Below are 22,361 nucleotides of genomic sequence, written 5' to 3' on the forward strand. Positions count from 1 at the left end.
GGGCGGGAAGGTGGAGGCGAGACGGCGGTCCGATGTGTGACCTTGCAGTGTTTGTAAACAGACACACGTTGCCGTCGCGAACTGTTACGGACGATCGCCATCGTCGAGTGCGAGAGCCACCCCGCAGCACCTGTACATTTGTGTGTCACCGACGCGTGCGAACGACATGGAAGTGGAGCCGATGTGCATCGCGGAGAACGAGACGGTGAGTGGCGCGCCAATTTTTCGGCGACACGCGCCTGACAATGTGCTCGCGCGTGACGCAAACCTGCCATGAGGGGAAAATGACGGAGCCTTGCATGCACGCTAGGCGGGATTACACCACGTTGTGCAAAGAGCACGCTCGCTCGCTAGCATCGCGTTTCGATCGTCGCGATAGCACGCGCGAATCGCCAATTGCCTCAACACCCTAGCTCGCATCGATCGCGATCGCGGGATGACGGGGGGGAAGCGGGTGGGTGGACGAGGGGTTGCCGTTTTAGCTGGCCGATATTTCGTTCATGCGGTCAGGCTGGCGCCTGATTCGGCTTTGCGTTCTTTCACAGAGATGGCACTGACCACCGCCGCGATCTCTCGACGACCGATGGCGTTGCAGGTGATCGCCATTTTGTTTGACCGCGAGTGTCAGTCGAGTCTTCTCTCTCTATCTTTCTCGTCGTCTTTCTCTTTGTCTTACCCGTGGTCTTTCTCGTCGTCTTTTGTCATTATCAACGTATCGTGATTATTTCGTTGTCTTTCGTCGATGAACGGACTCGCGAATTCGAGCTAGTCTACTCTCGGACTGAGTATCGCGTGTGGAAAGACGAGAGAGACAAACGTGAATATATTCAGCCGCGATACTTTGCGACTCGCGGTATCGTCGTCCGTGATTTTTCGTCGTGCTAGTTCGAACGGGATTTCATCACGAATATCTTGGGGGACGTAGATCGAGGATTATTTCTTTGTCGAAGTGCGAAAGTACTTGGGATGATGGACATATCAGGTATGTTCATGTACTATCATATCGTACATTTATACCGGTTACGATTTTATTAATAATAATTTAATTATGTCTTTCGATTTATGATTACGTTTTTAACCTAATTTCAGCATTAATATGTAAACCTGTTTCGCAATTTAATTTCTACCATTGTAAATTAATTTTGATTTAATTAATTTTCGTATTCTGAATTAAATGCAGTTTTAAGAGCAATAGAAATAGCCATAATTCTTATAATATCTATAAAAGAACTTGATAACGGCAGTGATATATCAAAAGTTACACGGTAAAATTTACCGAGTAAATTTAAATAGAGATCAGTTAACTTATTTCCTCCTCTCCAGTACATTAACCGCTCGCTCATCTACCGCCAAATGCAGAGAACAGAACGAACCGTACTCTCAACCTCGCGACGTGATTGGCCCTCCACCTTTCGATACTTCGAGAATCGCAGCCGCGCTTTGAGATTTGGCAGTTAGCCGGCTAGTCGCGAGAAGTGAGGACACGTTCACAAGCCGCTCCGCGATATTCAGTCTAATTTTTCCGAGAAGTGAGATTTTGTCGGCAATATTGCTCGCCGGACCTTCGCCGTAGCTCGCGTGATGTGCATCGATCGTCGCAGCGCATCTCGTTCGTGTCCTAGGCGCGATCGGCGGCGGAAAAGTTACACCACGATCCGAGAAGGTAGTCTCTTCGTCGATGGACAGGCTCGCGAATTCGCGCTAGTTTACTCTTCGACTGATTGTGAGTATCGCGCGTAGGAAGACGAGAAAGACAATCGCGAATATATTCAGTCGCGATACTTTGTGACTCGTGATATCGTCGTCTGAGATTTTTCGTCGTGGTGGTTCAAATGGGAATTCATCGCTAATACTCTGGGGGACGTAGATCGCAGATTATTTCTTCGTCGAAATGCGAAAGTACTCGGGATGATGGACATATCAGGTATGTTCACGTACTACCGTATGGTACATTTATACCGGTTACGATTTTATTAATAATAATTTAATTATGTTTTTCGATTTATGATTACGTTTTCAACTTAATTTCAGCATTAATATGTAAACCTGTTTTGCAATTTAATTTCTACTATTGTTAATTAATTTTGATTTAATTAATTTTCGTATTCTGAGTTAAATGCTTTTTTGAGAGCATTAGAAATATCCATAATTCTTATAATATCTATAAAAGAACTTGATAACGGCAGTGATATATTAAAAGTTACACGGTAAAATTTATTTAGTAAATTTAAGTAGAGATCCGTTAACTTTTTTCCTCCCCTCCCGTACATTAACCGCTCGCTCATCTACCGCCAAATGCAGAGAACAGAACGAACCGTACTCTCAACCTCGCGATGTGATTGGCCCTCCACCTTTCGATACTTCGAGAGTCGCAGCCGCGCTTCGAGATTTGGCAGTTAGTTGGCTCGTCGCGAGAAGTGAGGACATGCTCACGAACCGCTCCGCGATATTCAGACTACATTTTTCGGGAAGTGAGATTTCGTCGGCAATATTGCTCGCCGGACCTTCGCCGTGGCTCGCGCGATGAGCATCGATCGTCGCGGCGCATCCCGTTCGTGTCTCAGACGCGTTCACCGGTGGAAAAGTTATACCACGATCCGGGGAGGTAGAACCTACATGGCGCCGAGTCGACCGCGATCATGATGGCTGAGATTCCGCGGGAGTCCGCGCGATGCCGCCAACATAAGCACGGGGAGTCGGCCGCGGCTATCGCGGTCGCGTCTTCACGAAGCTCCGCGTGGTGTCGCCGACGTCAACACGGTGGATCGGCCGCGAGCGCGATCCGCGCGCGTCACGTTCCTGCCGACCGAGAGCCTTTTGGTCCGTGAACTGCGCAGTTGACAGAGCCCGCACGACGCGTAGCACCGGTGAGTTTTCCCTCCAGATTATTTTTCGCGTGGCCGTCCCGGCGCGGACTCTCGGCCACCGGGCGTCGCGACGCCGTCGCGCGGCTTGACGCCGCGGCGCACCGCCCACGGTCCGCGTTTCCGCTTTTCCGCGTCGTACGTTCCGGTCCGCGTCGCGGCGGAGAAACGCCTTATATGCACACGCCGTATGTAACGTTTCGCGGCGCCTCTCGTGCCCGTACGCGTCGGTGTGTCGTCGCGACGCGCGCGTATGCGTGCGCGTCTCCGTGCTCTCTCTTTTTTCTTCGCCGGCGCGACGAAACTGGGACGCCCGTTCCCCGGTACCGTTCGAGATGATCGTAATTCATAAAGTGTCGCGACGTTTCCTTCGCCGCGACGCCGACGCGCCGCGCGAGGAAGACCGGGTCGATTTTAGAGTACGCCGCGCGGCGGGCGTCCGCGTCGCCCACCCGCGACGCTACTACGCAATTCATTGGCGACACCGCGCGTGTCGGCGCGGATGGCCCACCGAATTTTGAGCGGGCCGCACTTTCGCGCGGAAAAAAAGACGTCCGCTTGAGACGGCGCGCGTACCTGGCACGTACACCACAAACTAATCGCGAGTTATTCTTGGAACGAGGCGTTTTGCGATACCACTGCGCTGTACTCTTATTTGTATTCGCGTTCGGCACGCTTATCTCGCGAAGGGTTCTTTATCGTCGTTACTTTCGTCGACTTTTGACTCTATTCGGTAACGAAATAAAAGAAGCACGCGGAGATCGAACCGAGTCCGACCGAGTTATATTTATAAAACAGTATTGCAGCTGCATTTCGAGAGAAGCAGCGCGTACGAAACAATCATATGTATTTAAATATACATTATTAATTGCGACACAAATGTATATGGTATAATAGTATGTATGATACATCGGATATAATACCTGTTGATTGAATTACGCGTGAGAGATCACAGTAATTATTCAGAAATCTGATTTACCGTGAAATTTTTATTTAGCGAGGCTTTACGGTTCAACGTTAACGCTATTCGATTTTGTTGCGTAATGTAAATATGTGCAAGCTCAATAGTAATCTTTTTAAACCTGTCATAATTCTATCGCCGAATTATCTTTCATTACCGATTTTTGGTAAATATGTTAATTTTTATGCATCTGGTATTATATCTGATATATTATATCTGATATAAAAATATTTAGATTTAATATGATAATCTAACGGCCTTATCTACTGCGTACTGCAGCATTGATTAATTCATACTCTCTCATTCTCGTATCTATCGTCTTGTTACGAATTCAATGCCATCCACATGAACACTCGCATCAAGAATATATATTGTTTTTTTTTTTAACTATCGGGTGGGAAGAAATAATATATTATAAAATTCATATTTTTTAAATTGAACATTTTGTTCTTTTTTTATAGATAGATTTCTCTTTGATGCAATTATTAATTTTTATTTATACTTGCAGTTTAAATTAATTTTATTTTTTTATCGTCCTACTCATTTTTAAAAGCTGAAAAGTTTTTCCGAAATTTTTATGAAGGTTCTCGCGAAGGAGAGATTCGTGTACTAGTTTTAAAACAGATCGTATTACATTACGTTACGAAGAAATCTACTGAGTACCATCTCGGTTAGTCGGGAAGTAATTGAGGTACTACGTAGAGGCGTCGAGGCAACGGCGTCTTTTAACGAATCCGCGATGTTTCCTTCGTATCACGTCCTTGGAAACAAGGTTCGCAATCTCGTGTCCGAACGGGGAATTACGATTGTACGTGATCGCCCGTTGTCCTTCGTGCACTTCTTCGAACATCGCCGGCGATGCAAGATGCAGGCGCGTGCGCGCTGCGTGAAACGCTTCGATGCACGCGGTTAAAGCATTTAATCGGAGTCACGATAATGAAAGAACGTACGCGAAAGTCTACCGGGAAAGGAAACGGACGACCCTTGGTCAGAGCGCTGCACCTTGCCGTCGTTCTGCAAGCTGTCGATTAAAATATTCTCTAAAATTCTAAACCTAGCGGTTGCAGCTTAGAGCGCGATATTGTCAACTTGAAAAAAAAATCACGATTTTGTTTTATTTGCGAAAGTCGTAACGACAGGTACGTTCCGGAGAACATCTCGCGTATGAAATATCTCGGGACACTATTCATTGAGTTATCTAGCAACCGCCGTCATCTCTATCGCTGAATTTCAGCGGAACTTTAATGTCCCTCGTCGCGGACGGCGGCCCCGGCGATTGTCCCCGTATGATTGTCGGTATTGCGAACGTTATCGTTCTCGTTATCATTACCATCACCGGTGATACAGCTTTAGGGTGCAGCAGCAGCGGCACCGAGTATCATCGCTCCGGTAGTAATGTAACGGAGGATCCTCGCGTTCTCAACGCCGTCACTCGTTTCGTGCTCGTATCTCGCTGAGCCAGGTTATCACGAGAAACGCTCCAGATGTTACACAGCATTGTGCAAAAGAACCTCTCGCCCGGTGCAATATCTTTAGCGCAATATGTGGCAGTGACTCTAACAAGTATCTTATATAGTATTGTAATTTACTAAAAATATTACTTTGCTTAGGATCGTGGAATTTCTATATATTTCAAATTTATTAAACTTGGTAGGATTTACGAGAGGTTCTATAAATTGTATTCGCATTTATTTGTTAATTATTTTTTTAAAACAATTCGAAAGATTTCAAAGTCCTCTTTATAACGATGCCAATCGTTACTAATATTTTTACGCATTTAATGTTACGTTTGAATCAGATTTGAAATGAAATAAATTCTTATTTACTTTATTCAAAATTAATCTTTTTAAGAAAGAGAATTCGCGACGTGAAAAAATCGTGATTTTCTTCAGCTCGCGTCTACCTCGTATACTTTTCAAAGCTACGCACTTCCTATAAATGTATTAGAACATTAAAAACCGCGTTTTAAAAAGTAGCACAGAAAGTATATTAAATTCTGCAAAGCGTTTTCCGGTCGCTCTCCTCAAACTCGTCTTATACGTTGCGATGCGTGCCGCTCTTTGTTTTTAGTGAAATTTCTTACGAACTTGGAAACTTTGCGATTTATTTTTTTTTTACGGAGCAGGAAGTTTTGAACACGTCATCAAATTGCCGCGCGGTGTGCAAAGTGCGCACTCACGCGGTTCATTGCCTGCCGTCGTCGCAGCGGCGTATTGAATCATTTTTATTTCCGTTTACATGCGTATTGGCCTCGCCGATTGTGGTACCTCGCGTCGTTGTCGACGCGAAAGAAATTTATATCCGCCTCGGGATATTTCGTGATACTACTCCTTCCCGTCGTCAAAATCTACGTCCTCGTTCGCGCATATGCGTACGCTCTTTATGTCGTTTGACTTTCATGAATTATTGTCTAGAACGTGGACGAATGCGATCGCATAAATCCAATCGCGTGCTCTTTCTTTGTCTCCTTATCAGCCGTGTATGCGAGCGGGAAAAATGTTATACGTTTTATGTACTTTTCTCAGTACGCCACTATGCGGCACATACCAAGTCGTGTGCAGTTTTATCTCGGTATCTTGAAGAAATTTTAGACGAAGTAGAATACATAGCCGCGAGTCTAATCAAATCGCGGGGGAGAGGGGGAGGGCGAGATAATAAAACTTGCTACGTTGTCAAGACTACCGTGAAAGACTTCGAATTCAATTTTATATATATTTTATCGATATCTTATGAAGGTTAATTTGCCGACTTTTTAAATTCTGTTTTCACGGTAGACTTCGCTACGGCCGCGGGGTATCGCGAAAATACAACGTAGAGTTGCGCTTTTCATTCTAATTTTATATCGGGACGCGAACGTATTTTCACCGTGATACGCGGACGGGTTACGCGCAGCGGGGGCGACGAAATTTACGCGATTTTGGTGCTCACGCAATGATTTCGCTCGCACTAGCCCATTGTGCTTGCGAAACATCCCCGTTCATTGTTGTACATAACGTCGCTGGAGCAGCGGCGCGGCTGGAAAATTACGAGGGAGCTTTCTCCGCCTCTTTCCGTACCTCCTACTCTCTTCCGGTTACGCTAGTCGGGACGAACAATGACCTGGAAAAGCTCAAGAAAGCTTTAAGCCGCGACTGTACACTCTCCGAGACCGGCACTCCGAAGCTTTGCCGTCGCGGTTCGAAATGGCAGAGGGAAAGAAAAAGAAGCGACACCCGCAAAAATACCGCGCTTAAAGCTCGCAATAATAAGGCTAAATCAAACGGCCGTGCCCTTATGAAATGTCATTAATCATATATGAGTTTGAAAGTCCGATTTATAAATGCTACCGTCTAGCGAGATTTAAAAATCGCGAGCCGTGAAAAGGTACTACCAGATGTTTAAAATGTCACCGAAGTTCAACTCACCTGGGGTTGAAATCCGCTTTACCGCTCTCTAAAATTGCCGCCGGCGGCATTGTAACTTTCGCGAAAGCTCTCCCGTTGACGCGGATCGTTAAAAAGTCTTGCGTACGAGCGAGACGTAACGCGGTGAGCTAAATATGGCCTTCGGATGTGGTGACCGACGAAAATACTCTGCTCGAGACAGATAAGCTCGTGCATTCGGAGAAAATGCGCGTGAGCGAACTGGAGGATTGTGCAACCATCGAATAGAGGTAATAATAAGGTCGTGGGCACGGCGAATCCGGTAACTCTTGCATCGTGCATTCACTGCCTGTCTGCTTTATTATCGTGAGTGACGTGCGAGAAACAGAGAGGGAGAGAGTAAGAGAGAGAGAGAGAGTGCGTGTATTCAACGACGTATTGCGAAATCTTAATGAAACCTTACGTAAATTGCACACCGTAAATAGCAACGTTGACGCGCGGCGACGAAAGTTAAGATTTTATGGCAAATTCGCACCTCGAGTTAAGATCTTTACGTCCAGAGGTTTAACATTCTCGTGAACTTAAGTCTGAGGATGATCGTTGATAACCCTTTTTTAAGTAGAGTTCTCCTTTAATGATTAACGGTTTTCGTTCGAAATATACCGTGATCGCGAACGTTTCAAGTTTTTTTATGTCAAAGAATCTTGCCGCGACAATAAATTCGCGTTAATCGCCGGCAGATGATTATAAAAGTTTGGACACGCGCGAAATTTTCCCTGTAAATCATTCCGCAAAATGAGAATTCAAGACGAAAGAGTTAAGCGTGGAAAGCAGCCCTCCTTTTACCTCGCGACCACCATAGTAAAACGTTCCTATCCCTCACTTACGTCTACTTTGTTCCATTTCGGTCCACTTTAGTCCAATTTGTCTAACGTCCATTTTCCGCTGAGCGCCTTAAACAAGGCAGAAAAAAAAAATAGTAAAGCCAACTAGGAGTGCCTTTTGCGCGCGTGTCTTTCGCGGACATCCGGTTTCACTGTAATATTCTTCTCGTGGTTGTTCCGTTGGAGGAGGAAGAACAAAAAAAGGGGAAGACAACGACAAAAAAAAAAGAAAAAAAAAAGTAAGATAGAAGAGCGAGGAAAATTACGACGCTTGGCCAGCAAACTCGGTTACTAAGGCAATTAAAATTAACCATGCTAATAAAACCGTGTCAAACGACACTGAAATTCGAGAGGTTACTCGAGCGTGAAAAACAGATAATGCCGGAAGCAGAGCGGAGAAGATGAGTGGGTCCACTGTGGCCGATTCGAATCACGGATATATGAGAAGAAAAGCCTTAAGGCGAATAAGAGAAGAAAAGCTAGGCGGAAAATTCGCGATGTATCCTAAAAACGTTCGGAAGGGTTGCGCTTGAAAGAGGTCACGGGAATGATTTGGCTAATAAACGAAATTAATTGCGAGCACGCGTTATCCCTCTTCGAAATTGGAGAATATCGGCGAAAAAGCCGTCGTAAAAGACGGCGGCGGTAGAACCCGCGGTGGCGCGGCTGTAATTAAAGAGTTTTCTCTTGAAAAGCGATCACCTGAGACTCGTTCGGCAGTACGCGAGGTAGGAATGCGATCTAATGAATGGCTCTTGCTCGAGGGTTTTAAATGACTGGTAACCGTAAAAGAGAGCTCGCGTCGTTAACTCGATTTCGCAGTGTAATATAATCTATCTACACTTTTCGTTATTAATTATCCTGTTGATCGACAAATGAATGTTCCTTGTCTAGATTTCGCGACGGTTATTTAAGTTGGATTAAAGACAAAGTTTTATTAATCTATTTTTTTTTTTTTTTTGGTTTACAATACGCCTAATTTTTGACGGGATAAGTGTAATAATTTAGGGAGGAAAATAGAGAAAGATAAGTGCTAATGTTCTTGAAGAAATAACATATTTGAGGACTTTAACGACGAAGATGGTAATGCTCTTTTACAGAAACGACCCAAGGCTTATTTATATTTCACAATAATCTTTGAGAGGATTTCGGGCAAAGTAAATTTTTCAAGTAGTCTGCATTTACTTACAAGACCGAACGAAATTTTAATAAAGTTAAATGGATTTAGGTCTTTCGACAAACCAGTTTACAGCGGGAGTATTTGCCGTGTTTTAATTTATAATGGTACACCAGACTCCAGCGTGTGCAATGCGTCTCCCTATTGCCAGATCCGGTGTTAGAGATCGCTTTGATTGAAATTTTGCTTTGCGAAATTTTAATCTCTAGATATTATAAACGTATGCGCATAAAAAAGTTTTTTTCGCTCTTTGCAGGCGAATAATAAATAGTTTTCTGCAAATTAGGTTTTCCCGCGTAAGTTTTATTTGGTGACATTTAACGTCGCGTCTCTATGAGTGAGTTTCAATTAAAAATTTTGCTGCAAAATAAAATTTACAAATAGAAACAAACAGAAAAAATATATCTATTTTTTTCCCGTCAGAAATTAATTAAAAAGGTGTGTAGATCCGCGGTGAAAAAATCGAGAAACGCCATGTAGAAAATTATAGCAGAGGCTTTAATATCCCCCGAGTATTTTCAGACTGTTGACGATAATTCGGCTTATCGGCGTTGATATCTCAAATAATCGTTACGTGCATTTGGCTTGAACGCGTAAAGACGACGGCAGCGGCGTGAACCATGTCGCTGCATCTCCGCTGCATATTGTGCGCAATATGCTTTACGGGCATCCGGTTCCCGGTGCAGCAACGCGGTATCGCGCATCCGGTTCGCCGTGGCGAGACGACGTTAAGGGTTTCCATTGAAGCGTACCTCTGGTTGATTAATGTTTAAAACAGTATAACGCGGAGAGCCTCAAGTCCGACCGTTCGACACTATTTTTTACAGCGCTTGCTTTTAGTAATTCCTTTCAGTCCTTTTAAGTAATAAAAAAAAAATTTATTTTTTATACACACTGGAGCCTGTGACCGATACGAGTGCAGAAAATGTATCCATAAAAGATAATAACGTTTTACATCGCTGCTTTTAGGGCAAATACGTTTTTTCTAGACGGGTTAGCTTTCGCAGAAAAAAAGCGTACGCTACGTCTGGAAGTGGCGTAAAAGCGTTGTGTGCAAAATGGCTTATATTATAAAATTATTAAGCACGCGATCGTCTCTCTATTTTTCGCCATTACGACAGGGTAATGTTTTCTTAAAAATTATCCATATCGTTATCTCTTGAAATTATCTATTAAAGGAGCATTGCCATATATCGTATAAAATTTTGCATAATGCATCTGAGATCGAGAAATTTCGCGTGAATGCGGGGACTTGAAAAATTCCGGCCTTTTAATACTATTAGTCTGTAAAAAAAATTGGAGAACGTCGATAATGCGCTAACAGATTTTTTTCCCCTCCGTGCAAATGCAAATTAGAAAAATTAAAACGAGTATTGCTTTTACGGAAACTCGCATTCTAGTAGTAAGGCCAAGCTCAATTTTCTGTAACGACAATCTAGTAATCGAGTTTCAGATAACTGAAATTACTTTTTAAACGAGAAACATTGCCTCGCATGTTTTTCTCGATAACGACGAAAAATGTTAGAGAAAAATTTCATAAAACTTTACAATTACGTGACGATGACGGGATCTTACGTTTCACCTCTGATAGTTGTTTGATTGCCGTTCAAGTCGCCATAAAACTCTTGTTAGCTCGGTACTGGAGTCGCTCATTTGCATTTGAACGCATTAATACGTATAAATGTATATCGCGATATATATTTTTTTCTTTGCGTAACGAAACTAAGTTTTGAAAAGGACTCGGAATTAGACTGCGTTCTTAGGCACGTTTGCGGCTGAAACGTGAGAATGTGCGACGCAGAGAAGACGAGGAAGTGAAGACGGAAATGTCAATGTCAATGTCAGTAAATGTCTGGCAGATTCTGAAAGGGCTTATAGTCGCGAATCATCTGTTCTGCGACGGAGATAGGATTTCAGATGATTGCAGAGACATTTCGATTTATCATACTAATTCTGAACTTATCCGTGTTCGCATTAAAGACACTTTCAGCGACATGTGAAACTTAATGATAAAACTTTGCAACGTTAAGACTTTGAAATGATATTCATTTATAAAAGTTTTTTTTTTTTTAATTTTTTCTTATTTTTGTACAAATACGGATACTTAATGAAAGGGAATAATATAGACGGGTAGCGCAGTGAGTTTTATTCTTTAATTAGCATCATTTATACCGTGAAAAGTTATTTTCTAAAAAAGAAACAACTATGACTGACAGGTAACTTAATATTCTGAAATATTATAAAAGATATATTACATCTGTTAACGAGATGTTTACATTCATATCTATCTCTCGCGTTAGTATATAACTACAATATACTGCGATATATAAAATACGGCCGCGAGCAATCCTCTTTACATGCGTACGCTATATTTTCGATTTATTCTTTTGTAATTCTCTACATATTTCAAAGTTATAATTTTTTTTTATTATTTTTTTTTTTTTTTTGACGTGTAAAAATCGCTTCCAATTATTTCACACAATAACTCGAGGGCGGGCGGGGGGAGAGATTTCAGATCACAGAGGCAAAGGGCCTCGGTAACCAACGTGAGGGTGGTTATGGTCGGTTAAAAAAAAGCTGAGACCGCTCGGGGGAAGGGGGGAAAAACAGGATTCGGGGAGATTTAATACTAGATAAGATTGAGAAGGCTTGGGCAAGTTCGTAGCGGTAAACAGCGATACTAAAAGGGGGCAGGAATTTGTATTTTGTCACCCTTGAGCGCGTATGCATACCTAAAGGGCGCGGTGCAACAACCGTGCCCGAGGGGCGTGTAAATTTTAACGGCTCGTCGACAAGATGGTAGTTCTATCTACCGCGTTTCGTCCCCCGTGCCTCCAAGACTGCGAAATTGTTCCTCGAGGTAATTATTCCGCGTTTCCGCGTGTGGCCGCCACTCGTTTTTCGTCGCGGAACGAAATGAGAACCGCGCGAAAATGTATGCGCATCGCGCATTCGTTTGACTTGCGGGAGTTTGTGTGCACAACAAACGTGTATTCTGCATAAATAATATTCTTGGGACCGCGAAGCCGTTGAGGTAAAAATGACGGTACTATACAGACTCGTAACGCATGTGCGGCGTCGAGTTAAAAATTCATACGCGTATACATATATAATTTATTAACAAGTTTTGTAATAAAGATTAATTTCAATTTTTAAATACACAAGTTATATGCAGTTTGCCGATTTGAATTAATAGAAAGAAGACGCGTACTTTGTTTGACTCGCGAAACTGCGAGAATAGTAACAATAAATGTTACACGCGATGAATTATTTCATATTAACATTATTTTATATATTTCATATTAATTTATTTTTAATTAAAATACCGATCCTATTTTTCTTTTTTACGTAAATGTAATACCCACCACCGTAATATAAAATATTTTTCGCTCACCAGTTTGATGCGCAGCGGCAGAGTTACAGCTACGACGATCCTGTAACATAAAAAGCAGAATACAAATTGTAGAAACGATTCAAGTAACGTAAATTATTTTAAAAAATTTATGCGGCTTTAATAAGTTCTTTAAGTAATTATTTGAAATTAAATCCGAGTGGAAATTGAGTTTAACCGTGACTTAATGATAGCTAGCCAATCCGTGGTTTATCTCGTGACTGTCCAGCAAAATATTCCAGCAAAACTGTCCAGTATTGAACTAGAAAAGCTAGATATCTAAACGTTTATCGCCGCGTACTAGCTACTGACCTATCTACGCCGACCGCGTGCACGATAGCTTTCGGTTTAGTTAAATACACATGCACGTGTTCCCGACTGACCACGGCGGCCAGGCAAGCACAGTGGCCGGTTTTTATTAAAAACAAAATTTTTTTTTACTTGCTTCTCAATCAATCTTTGAGTTAAATAATTGAAATAAAAGTTGGGTGTTATCTGAACATTTCTAAAATATAATTTTTCTGGAATTAAATATTTTTTTCTTTTACTCATAATTAAATTGCACTATTTCTGATTACTAAATGCTTTTACCAAAGCGACAAAGCGATTTCGGTAACGGGAGAGAAAATGTTAATTATATTAAAATAAGAAATAATACCTTGGGGTTGCTCTGCCGATGTAGGATGCCTGTCCGAGGCCTCCTCCTCCTCTCAGGATGTTGGAGAAGTACGTCGTGCCTTCCTTCTGTGCACTGGTCACTCGCGAACACCGCGACCGGGTTATCTACCATCGCGAGAGCTAAATATTAATGAAAATCTAACGCACGACCTTGGATGGCACTCCTGGTTATGAAAGTCGCAACAAATTTCTTACGCCCGATTATATTCAACGAAGCTTCCGAAAAAATAGCCCGAAGAACCGCCCGTGGTTCGTTTGTTCCATATCAACGACGAACGTACGCTTCTCTGGGTTTTAATCTAAACAGAAAACGAACTTGGGTTAGTTAAAAGACCTGGGCAACGTCGTGGATACGGGGGAGATCATACGCGACACGCCACAAGACTGAATAAATGAGATGATTCGAGTTCCTTCGTTCTACTTAGTTAGAAGTATTTTATGTGAAGCATTTTACTCACCCGTACTCTCTGCGTGAAGATCATTAGTCGTAGAAAGTGTGAGCCGCGACACGAGATTCGTCCGCACGATATACCTATTCCGACACGTGCCCGGAAGTGCGAGCTGCTGCGTACCACGTGGTTCATTTCTGGGTGAGCTCTCGAGGTAGTGGGGATGGTAGGGTGGGGGACGGGCGTCAGACCCTGCGACTCGCAGGCTGCGAGTCACGTAGGCTCGTTCGACTTTGTTTGTGTATACTCTGCCGCTACCTCACCTCTACGTAGTTTAACGCGTTATAAAGGAACTTAAAGGCCAAATATTATATTGAATATTTTACTCCCGTGTATCACGAGATTTTAACTCAACAAGTTAGAATCCAACAAAATCGCGGCGTTTTACTGATTTAATCCTACTTGTGGCTTACGTTACTTATTTAAAAATGTGAGTATATTTAATGTAAAATTAATATATTAATGTATATATAAATTTATATTCTTAAATATTTTCCGCGTGCAGATAATTGTCGGCGAAAGTTTTATATTACTTTCCGTGTCTCTAGTTTCTTCGGTTTGCCTGAGTTTTCTTTAGTTTCCTCCGGCTTGCCTTGTCTCTCGCTCGATTTCGTCTGACGGGTTGAGTTATGAGGAGCATAAAGCTCCAAGTTGAGTAACTGTGTCGCCGGCAATGTGGACGTTTATTAGGCATCGTTCGGTCGCACGTCCGCGGGTATTGAATAACGCTCATTGCACTTTTGTGGTCGTGAGAAAAAGGGGAGAGACTCGGCGAGAGACAGCGATTGCTCATTTCGCGTTTACGATCGGGAGAGAGAAGATCTTCGTGGCGAAGGAGACGATTTCAAACCTCCCCCTGAGCTTTTCACCGGGGCGGATTCCCCTCCGCCCAGCCTCGGTCCTCCTCCGGCGACACAATGAGCTTTTGTTTCCATTGAAAACGACACCGCCGTGTCTCGCTCAAGATATTAATCGGGGCGAAACTCCGGCGCGGATCAAGCGGCATTATAGCAGTCGCGTGTGCGCGTGTACGTGAGACCGCGACCCGATTGAATCGTAAATTACCCCGCGGCGAATTATTCATGACGTGCTCGCTTTTCGTTTCGGTAGGCCGCGTAATAATCCAGCCGCGCGTTTTGTAACGTCAATTTTTAATGCCGTCTCGGCTTCTCGCGCAAGATTTGTCACCGGCGGCGCTGCTCCCCCCGCGCGCAAATACCTACTCACGGCGTGATCATTAATCATGAACAACTCTCGGCGGAATTATTCACTAGTCTCTTCATGCAGTTGGCGAAAGCCGATTGGAGGTAATGTCGCGGGTGTAAAATAGATTGGTTTTAACGAGTGGTTGATTTCTCTGTTTCGGTCGCGACGGTGAGAGAAAAACGTGCGACGATTTCGATTCGATTACGGCCCCGTTAATAGAGTATTTACGAGACGACAAATTTTTTCCGCAATTAATCATTGTACATTTTCCATTTACAGGAGGGATCTCGCGGTGATCGGAAAGAGGGGGGCAAGAGGGGACGCAAGCCTGGAAGGAAGGCGGCGGACAGGGCGGACATGAAAGCTAAGCTCGGTAAGTAGTTGCAAAGATATACTTGGTGACATTCTGAAAATTCACCGCGGCATTATGTTCCGCCGTCACGTTTGTAACGATACGATTTTATCAATAATAAATTATTTTCTCGCTGCAATTAGAAAATTGTTTCGCACTTCTACAATGAATACTGCGCGACAATGCAATTGATCGTTTTCGCAATTGAGTTAGTGAAATAATTTGGAATCAGTAATTAAGTAATTATTATTAAGGTTTATTAAATAATGCATAAATATAAATTGCATTGGTCATTATTATTCGTTTAATCACTATCTAGTAATCATAAAATGAAACAAAGTTATTGTCTTTATTAGAATCCTTTGGTAGTGGAACATACGTTAATTTACTCAATCAAAATTGTGAGAAAAATGTAATTATTTTATATGACAAATAACAGATAATTTTACTGTGATCGGAGATTATTTGTGATTTATTAATTTGTAATAACCGAATACTAGCTGATTATTATTTTATTGCAATATTGTATATATATTGTTTGATTTCTCGTCTCTCTTTCCCTAAATACAACAATCAATTATCAATTCTATTACATTTTCCTCACATCTGTAGTCTGATATTTTAATTGACTGTTGGACAATTTAATAAATTACGAATTTATTGATTTCGTGCTAATTAATTGCAACTGCAAATTATTACCGGCAAGAACATACCGTTACATAGATTTTTTGGTCGTTAATTTATCCGAAAAAGATTATTTTTCATAAATCGAAGAAATAATAACACTTAATAAAATTAATATGGCCAACGTCGGTTATTCGCCGCGTTAAGATTTTCCGCGCGTATTCACGTCGACGTCTCTTGATTAAAACGTTGATAGAGCCGCAGCAACGAAGCGCATCTTTACTACGGAGAAGGGAATTACGTATCCGCTGATTGCCGTGCCATTTCGCGTCTAACGTAAGGGCTGCACGAAGTGGTGCGAATCGCCGTGGAAACGTTTATCTCTTTCGCGAATGAATATTTATATCTAGGCCGTCCGCGGCGGTTTCTCGATATCCCGGTGAACAAGGATTACCAGCCGCGCTTTCACCGTACGGTTATCGGCTGGCTATTTTGCAATTCCGCCATTTCGCTGCCGCGAAGCTCTTCTCGGGGTAACAAAAGCGGCGAGAGAAAGGTGCAAGGTAGGAGGAGAAATCGGGTGGGAAGCGCCGGTACCACGCCGCGGCTGCTGCATGGACCGGCACCGAGTAATTTCGCAGGGTTATTTCTGGAACGCGCGTGGTCCTCTCATTCGGGAATGGAGAAACTTTATAATCGCCTAGCGCGCTATTCCATTCTCCCTTTTGTTTCGCTTTCGTCCCCAGTTCTTTCCGACCGCGACGCAGCCTCCTTTCCGCACGCCGTTCAATCCACGCCGCATTTCATTCGACGTTAATTTTCCCGGGTACAGACTCTTAGTCGGTAGCGAAAACTTTACGGCTAACTATCATTGCATTAAGCTTTAATGTACGGACTGACAATTGAATCATATTTGAAATTTATAGAACGGCCGCAGCTGCGAAGCACTCTATATTATACCGCTAAGAACTTCTATAAATTTTGTTTAATTTGTCGAATATTCGACGTCTTGCTAAAATTATATAAGACAAATTGATTTTTAATATTCCCAGTTTATATTATTCCCGTCAAAAAGAGATATTAATTTGAAAAATTTTTAATTAAAAGCTCGAATTTTTAATCGCTTTGCTGTTTTTATTGGATTTTCTGGTGCGGTCGATTTAACTGTTGCAATCTGTTAAAGGATTAAAATAATAGTATCTTTTTTAACTTGTTTTACGTCTATCGGAAGAAAATCGTTCAGATTCACGAAGATCTATATATCGACGCAAATTGCGCGCGAGTCTTTGCCGGCGTCGTTCTTAGCCGTGCGAACGAACGAGACCAGGTTTTATTTAAATCCGTTCGAGTTTCGCCTCAATTTGATCCAGATGTCGGCCGTCGCAATGAGATCCTAAATGGAGCCACAAATTGACTGTGCGAGAACGCTTAATTTCCGCGGCGCGCCGGTATCGATCTCCCGAGCGCGATGCCGATCGCACGTCAGCTCCAATCGACATCGACGAATCTTTTTCCGATAAAATTTACAGCGTTGGGCTGATCGGCGTTCCACGGACTGCGAAATTCACCGACGTCGTGGTCACCCTTAAAGGTCCGCAATGAGACGAGTGACGTTTATTGCCACGTAAAAGGCAGGTCTTGCGAGCCATGAACGATAGCGTATTCGCGAACCTTGATCATAAAAGACATTTATTATGGACGCAATGGACGAAAAACATTTTGTTATTTACAAAATTATGTAATAATCTGATACGAAAATTTCTAAGCTGCATTATAATAGCATTTAAAAATAACACAATTATTGAAAAAAAAAAAATTATTAGATACTGAATTTTTTTGTTTTTGAAGATCGGCAAATTTAATGATTTATATGCTCTGCATTTTCGATATACTGAGTAAGCGTTGGCATTAAATTACATATCGAGTCACGCTTTGATCGAGCGAGTCACTTTATTGAGTGACCACCGCCTCGATGCGTCTACGGGTCATTAAACGCAAGATTTAATATGATTATGTGATCCAATACTCCCTACGTGCTCGCATAAAATAATCGCATCTACAATGCGAAGAGTAGCGTCGTCGCGCGGCTACTAAGTCGCACCGGCACGACTTTCTTGAAGAAAGAAATAAAGTACAGATCTTAAATTCGGAAATCTCGAAAACATTCAAGCATCGCGATGTACACAAGAAATTTCGGAATATATTTAATCGCGCGGAATACAATAATTTAATAAAAATTTAAGAGCCCCGCGACTCGAGGATTCGAATATTACAGATTTGGAAATTATTGCGACGACGTCGTTATTTAAATCCGTTTCATCGGGCTTTTATTTCAGTCCGACACTATTTTCTCTCTACGGTCGAACAAAATCATAGCTTAACTGTAACATACCGTCCGTCTTCGTAAAGGTTCCCGATTTTCGGTCGCATATGCCGCGACATTACCATACGTCTTGCGCGTTCGGCGACATTATTAAATCGTGAATTTTTGTAGAGCTCGTGATATACATATATATGTATATATCTGCCACTTGGCTTTGCCGTTACGTCACAGTCCGACGTCAAAAACCCAGAGAAATTTATGCCCGGCGCGAATGCGGTGCCGAAACTTTCGTCTCGGGGGGAGGGGGTGGGGGAGGTGCCGGGACCGCGCTTTGCATGCATCGATTCCTCGTATTAATATGGATCTGCGTTTTCTCACCCTCGCTCGTTTGCTATTCTGTTACAGAACGAAGTCGGCAGAGTGCGAGGGAGTGCCGTGCTCGCAAGAAGTTGAGGTATCAGTACCTGGAGGAGCTCGTGGCTGATCGGGAAAAGGCGGTGCTTGCTCTGCGGAAAGAGCTCGAGATGGTGAGTCATACTCTTAATCCTTTGAGATTGGAACGAACGAGAATGGAGAATTTCTTGGAAAGAATGGGATATTCTCCAAGATATTTTTCTTTAAGTGGTCGTTTATTATGACGAATATGTTGCGCGTCTAAAAAAGACAATGATTCGCGAATAAATTGCGAATTTTTTAAATTTATTCGGTATTCTACAACAATCGGAAAACAAAGGTGCTATTCCTTGTCGAACTTATATTCTTTCTTAACGAAAGTATCGGGAAAAATTTTTCACTTTCACACTTCAATATTCCTCTTTCGTTGATTTTCTTTCTTAAACATAAACGTCGATATTTTATTGGAGTAAAACTTACTTTAAGTTAAATGACGGATAATGTTTTAATATTTATTCTGCTCTTTAATAAAGAAAAGTCAGTTTTAATAACTTACAATTTGAAATGTTGTCATTGTATCAATTTTATTCACATTTGACAAGGAATGGCACTGTTTTATGTCTAAAATTTTAAACAGATCTGAATTTTTGACTCTAAATTAATATGACGCTAATAAAATATGAACGGAGCTTAGAAAATATAAAAAGAAAGATTTCTCTCTTTTTTAAGAGAAAAATATGTGACTTAAACTTTTCTGAATTAGTTGTATTTCGAACGTAAAGCAAAGCAAATTCTTCGGAAGCTGGAGAACCTCGTAACTTTTTCTTTCCCATCGCCTTTCGCATCGTCTTCCTTATCGTCTTCCTTAAACCTTCCTTCGAAGTGCAAACTAAGTTACTCGCAAAAGTGTAAAGTTCTGGTGGAATACAAAGGTTCGCTCTTTAGCACTGCGACTAGGAGTATTATTCGCATCTTCATTGTTTTGTGTTTGCAAGAAGCACTCGTATTTGCTAGAATTATTTGAGTACTTTGCGCGGTCGTTTGGCAATTTTTGTTTTTCCATTGATTTTCAGTAGAAAATTTTTCGTGCAAATAATTTTTTTAATTTAATATCATAATAAAATAATTCTTTTGTTTTCGATTACGCTTTGTGGAAACAAATTTAAATGAAATTCAATAGGCGGAACAATAGTATGGTACGGAATAAAGGTCTAAAAAGCTTGAGGTAAAAAATTATTTGTGTATCGAGTACTAATTGGCTTTCATTTTCCTTGTCCTTTCCGCCGTGCGGGGCAGTCGTTAACAAGGTGCTCCGAGAATATTTGACATTGGTATTACGAATCTTTACGCCGATCAAACCACCACGAGTAAGGGGAGCAGTTCCAGCAAGTCCAATTTTCCTGTATTCCACTATATTCGCAAGAATGTCTCCAAATCCTTTCACCGAAGATCTCCAGCGCACGCGAGAGTTTAGTACGAACAAGACGAGACCGGGAGACGAAATACGTACTTTACACACCACCGTTGTTATTTTCTACAGTATCGTCAGTGGACTCAGGATTTGGACGCCGGTCGAGTCCCCGATGGACTTCAGACGATGTTGGAGGAACTCGGCTCGCTGAAGCGGGAGCAACCTAGTGGCAACTAAGCAGCCAAGGAGGCGAGGAATAAGGAAGTCACGTGGATCGAGCCGTTCAATTTATCTTGTTCCTTCGATCGAAACCCCTCTCTCGTAGTCGAGCTTTCTTTCGGTCTTCTCTTATCTCCCTTTCTCTTTAACTGTTCTTTGAGGCAATAGGGAATAATTGGCAGGCGAATTTGAAATTTTCTCTTTATATCGGTCGTTTCTATATCGCGGTTGATCCACCAAGAAGCCGCGAGAAGTGGATCTTCCGGCGATCCTCCTCGAGAGAATACGTTTTTTATGCGAAATTTTCCTCTTGTTTTTCTCCTGATTCTCTCTCGGGATCGTTGTCCCCCCGATTACCTCGTTACCTCACCGTGTTACCTTTTTTTTTTTTTATATATACGTACGTTTTGTTATCGCGACTTTCGTTACGTTGACACATATTTTTTTATTGGTTAAGGACTTCGGTCGGTTACCTACGGCCTCACGCTTTTTAATGTACCTCCCTCAGATAAGTGTTGCGATGTAAGAAAGTACTTGTAGATATATTACTGTTACGCCTCAAAGGGAAAGACGATCGTTGTATATCAAAGTTTTATATTCAGTATTGTTTGTTCGATGGACGTGGTTGCGGGATCTCTTCGTTGACCGTTTGCTGATTCGTTTGAGCTTTATCAACGCGCAGTTCTTCTCGTATTACAGAGGAATCATCGTTTTGTACAAATTACCATCATTACAAAAGTTTATTCGTATATGTGTATGGAAGAGTCTGATAGTCAAATTAAACCGATATTTTTCGATGAAAGATTTATCGACCGTTCGCCGTCCTATCCTGAACTTTTTCCATGTGAGAATTAAATATAAGATTTTTCCAATCCCTTTTATATTATTCAAAAACATTTACGTGTGTAAGATTCGCATGAATGGCCAACCGTGAAATTCTTTCTCCGACTCGCGCGTAAGGGATGCATATCCGCCGGTGGATATTTCAAAACCTCATTTCGGACACTGCGATGTCGCGGTTTTGCGCAACGGGAATTTGCATATTTTGACATGGAATACATCGGGCCGTGAAATCTCCGTTCCCGTTTACGTAGATTGCAGATATGTCCATAGACGATATCGTCCCTTGCGCTCGTTCGAGCGATCCGTTGAAAAGAAAAATAATAAAAAGGATTAATCTGTTATCGCTGTTATCGCGATTACATTCGAAAATTCGAAACGAATTTCGTTACGCAATTTGGCTCGAAGCTTTTAATCAACTCGAGCGGTAACGAACGAGCTTAATGTCGCCGTGTAGTAATAATTGCGACGATAACGACGTTATAAACGTTCGCATCGATTGAACCAAACGCCACGAGTAAGAACATAATCTCCATGCGGCGTACTGGTTTATTTTTGTTTGTTTTTTTTTTATTATTTTCGTCCCTGGACGAATTATAGTCTTCTTTTTTTTTCGCTTGCTTGATAGCTTATGCAAGATAAATGCGTCAGATCGGTTTATTCTGATATTTAGCTTTATGATATTTCGTTATTACTAAAAATGTTTCAAAATGATTTTTACGCGATGCTCTGTTTCCCGATAACTGATACGAACGAAATGGCAGGCAACGTGAAAATGCGAGGATTAAATTCGTATACGCAGCCCGGATGAAATTTCTGCCAAATATCACGTCGCCCATAAATCACCGTCTCGCCACAATGCACGCGGAATCAGACTTTACCTTCCTATTAAGAAGGAAATATCGATTTCAGCTGCGTCTCTCACACGCGAAACGTAGGAAAATCTTGCTGGTGTATAATGCGGAAGTAGAAAAGAAAGAAAAAAAAAGAAGTAGGGAGCTCATTGTTTTTCTCGCTATGGTCGCAATAAATCAGCGTGTTAGGCGGAGTGTAAAGTTGAAATATTGCTCCGTAAATATCAAATTGTACTAAAGTACCGGGCAAAGAACTCGAGTGCTTCGCATTGTTATTAAGCTTGCTGCATAGTAGGTACATAATGTACTTCCTGGCACGATGGCTTTAGTTGTGACAGTGTCCGGAGATGATATATTTTACACGTTGTGCCTG

The 22,361-nt window shown here is 42.1% G+C and overlaps 1 protein-coding gene across 1 annotated transcript; it reads left to right on the forward strand.

Moving 5' to 3' along the window:
• Positions 1–10: 10 nt before the first annotated feature.
• Positions 11–21,096, forward strand: Reptor-bp (REPTOR-binding partner). Its single transcript, XM_070665655.1, is given in 5 exon segments — positions 11–156; positions 159–205; positions 15,252–15,345; positions 18,677–18,798; positions 20,205–21,096. Coding segments are annotated over 5 exon segments (495 nt in total). The 5' UTR covers positions 11–32; the 3' UTR covers positions 20,313–21,096.
• Positions 21,097–22,361: the final 1,265 nt, after the last annotated feature.

Source organism: Cardiocondyla obscurior, linkage group LG13 (assembly GCF_019399895.1).
Source record: "Cardiocondyla obscurior isolate alpha-2009 linkage group LG13, Cobs3.1, whole genome shotgun sequence".
In the NCBI taxonomy this organism is placed as follows: Eukaryota; Metazoa; Arthropoda; class Insecta; order Hymenoptera; family Formicidae; genus Cardiocondyla; species Cardiocondyla obscurior.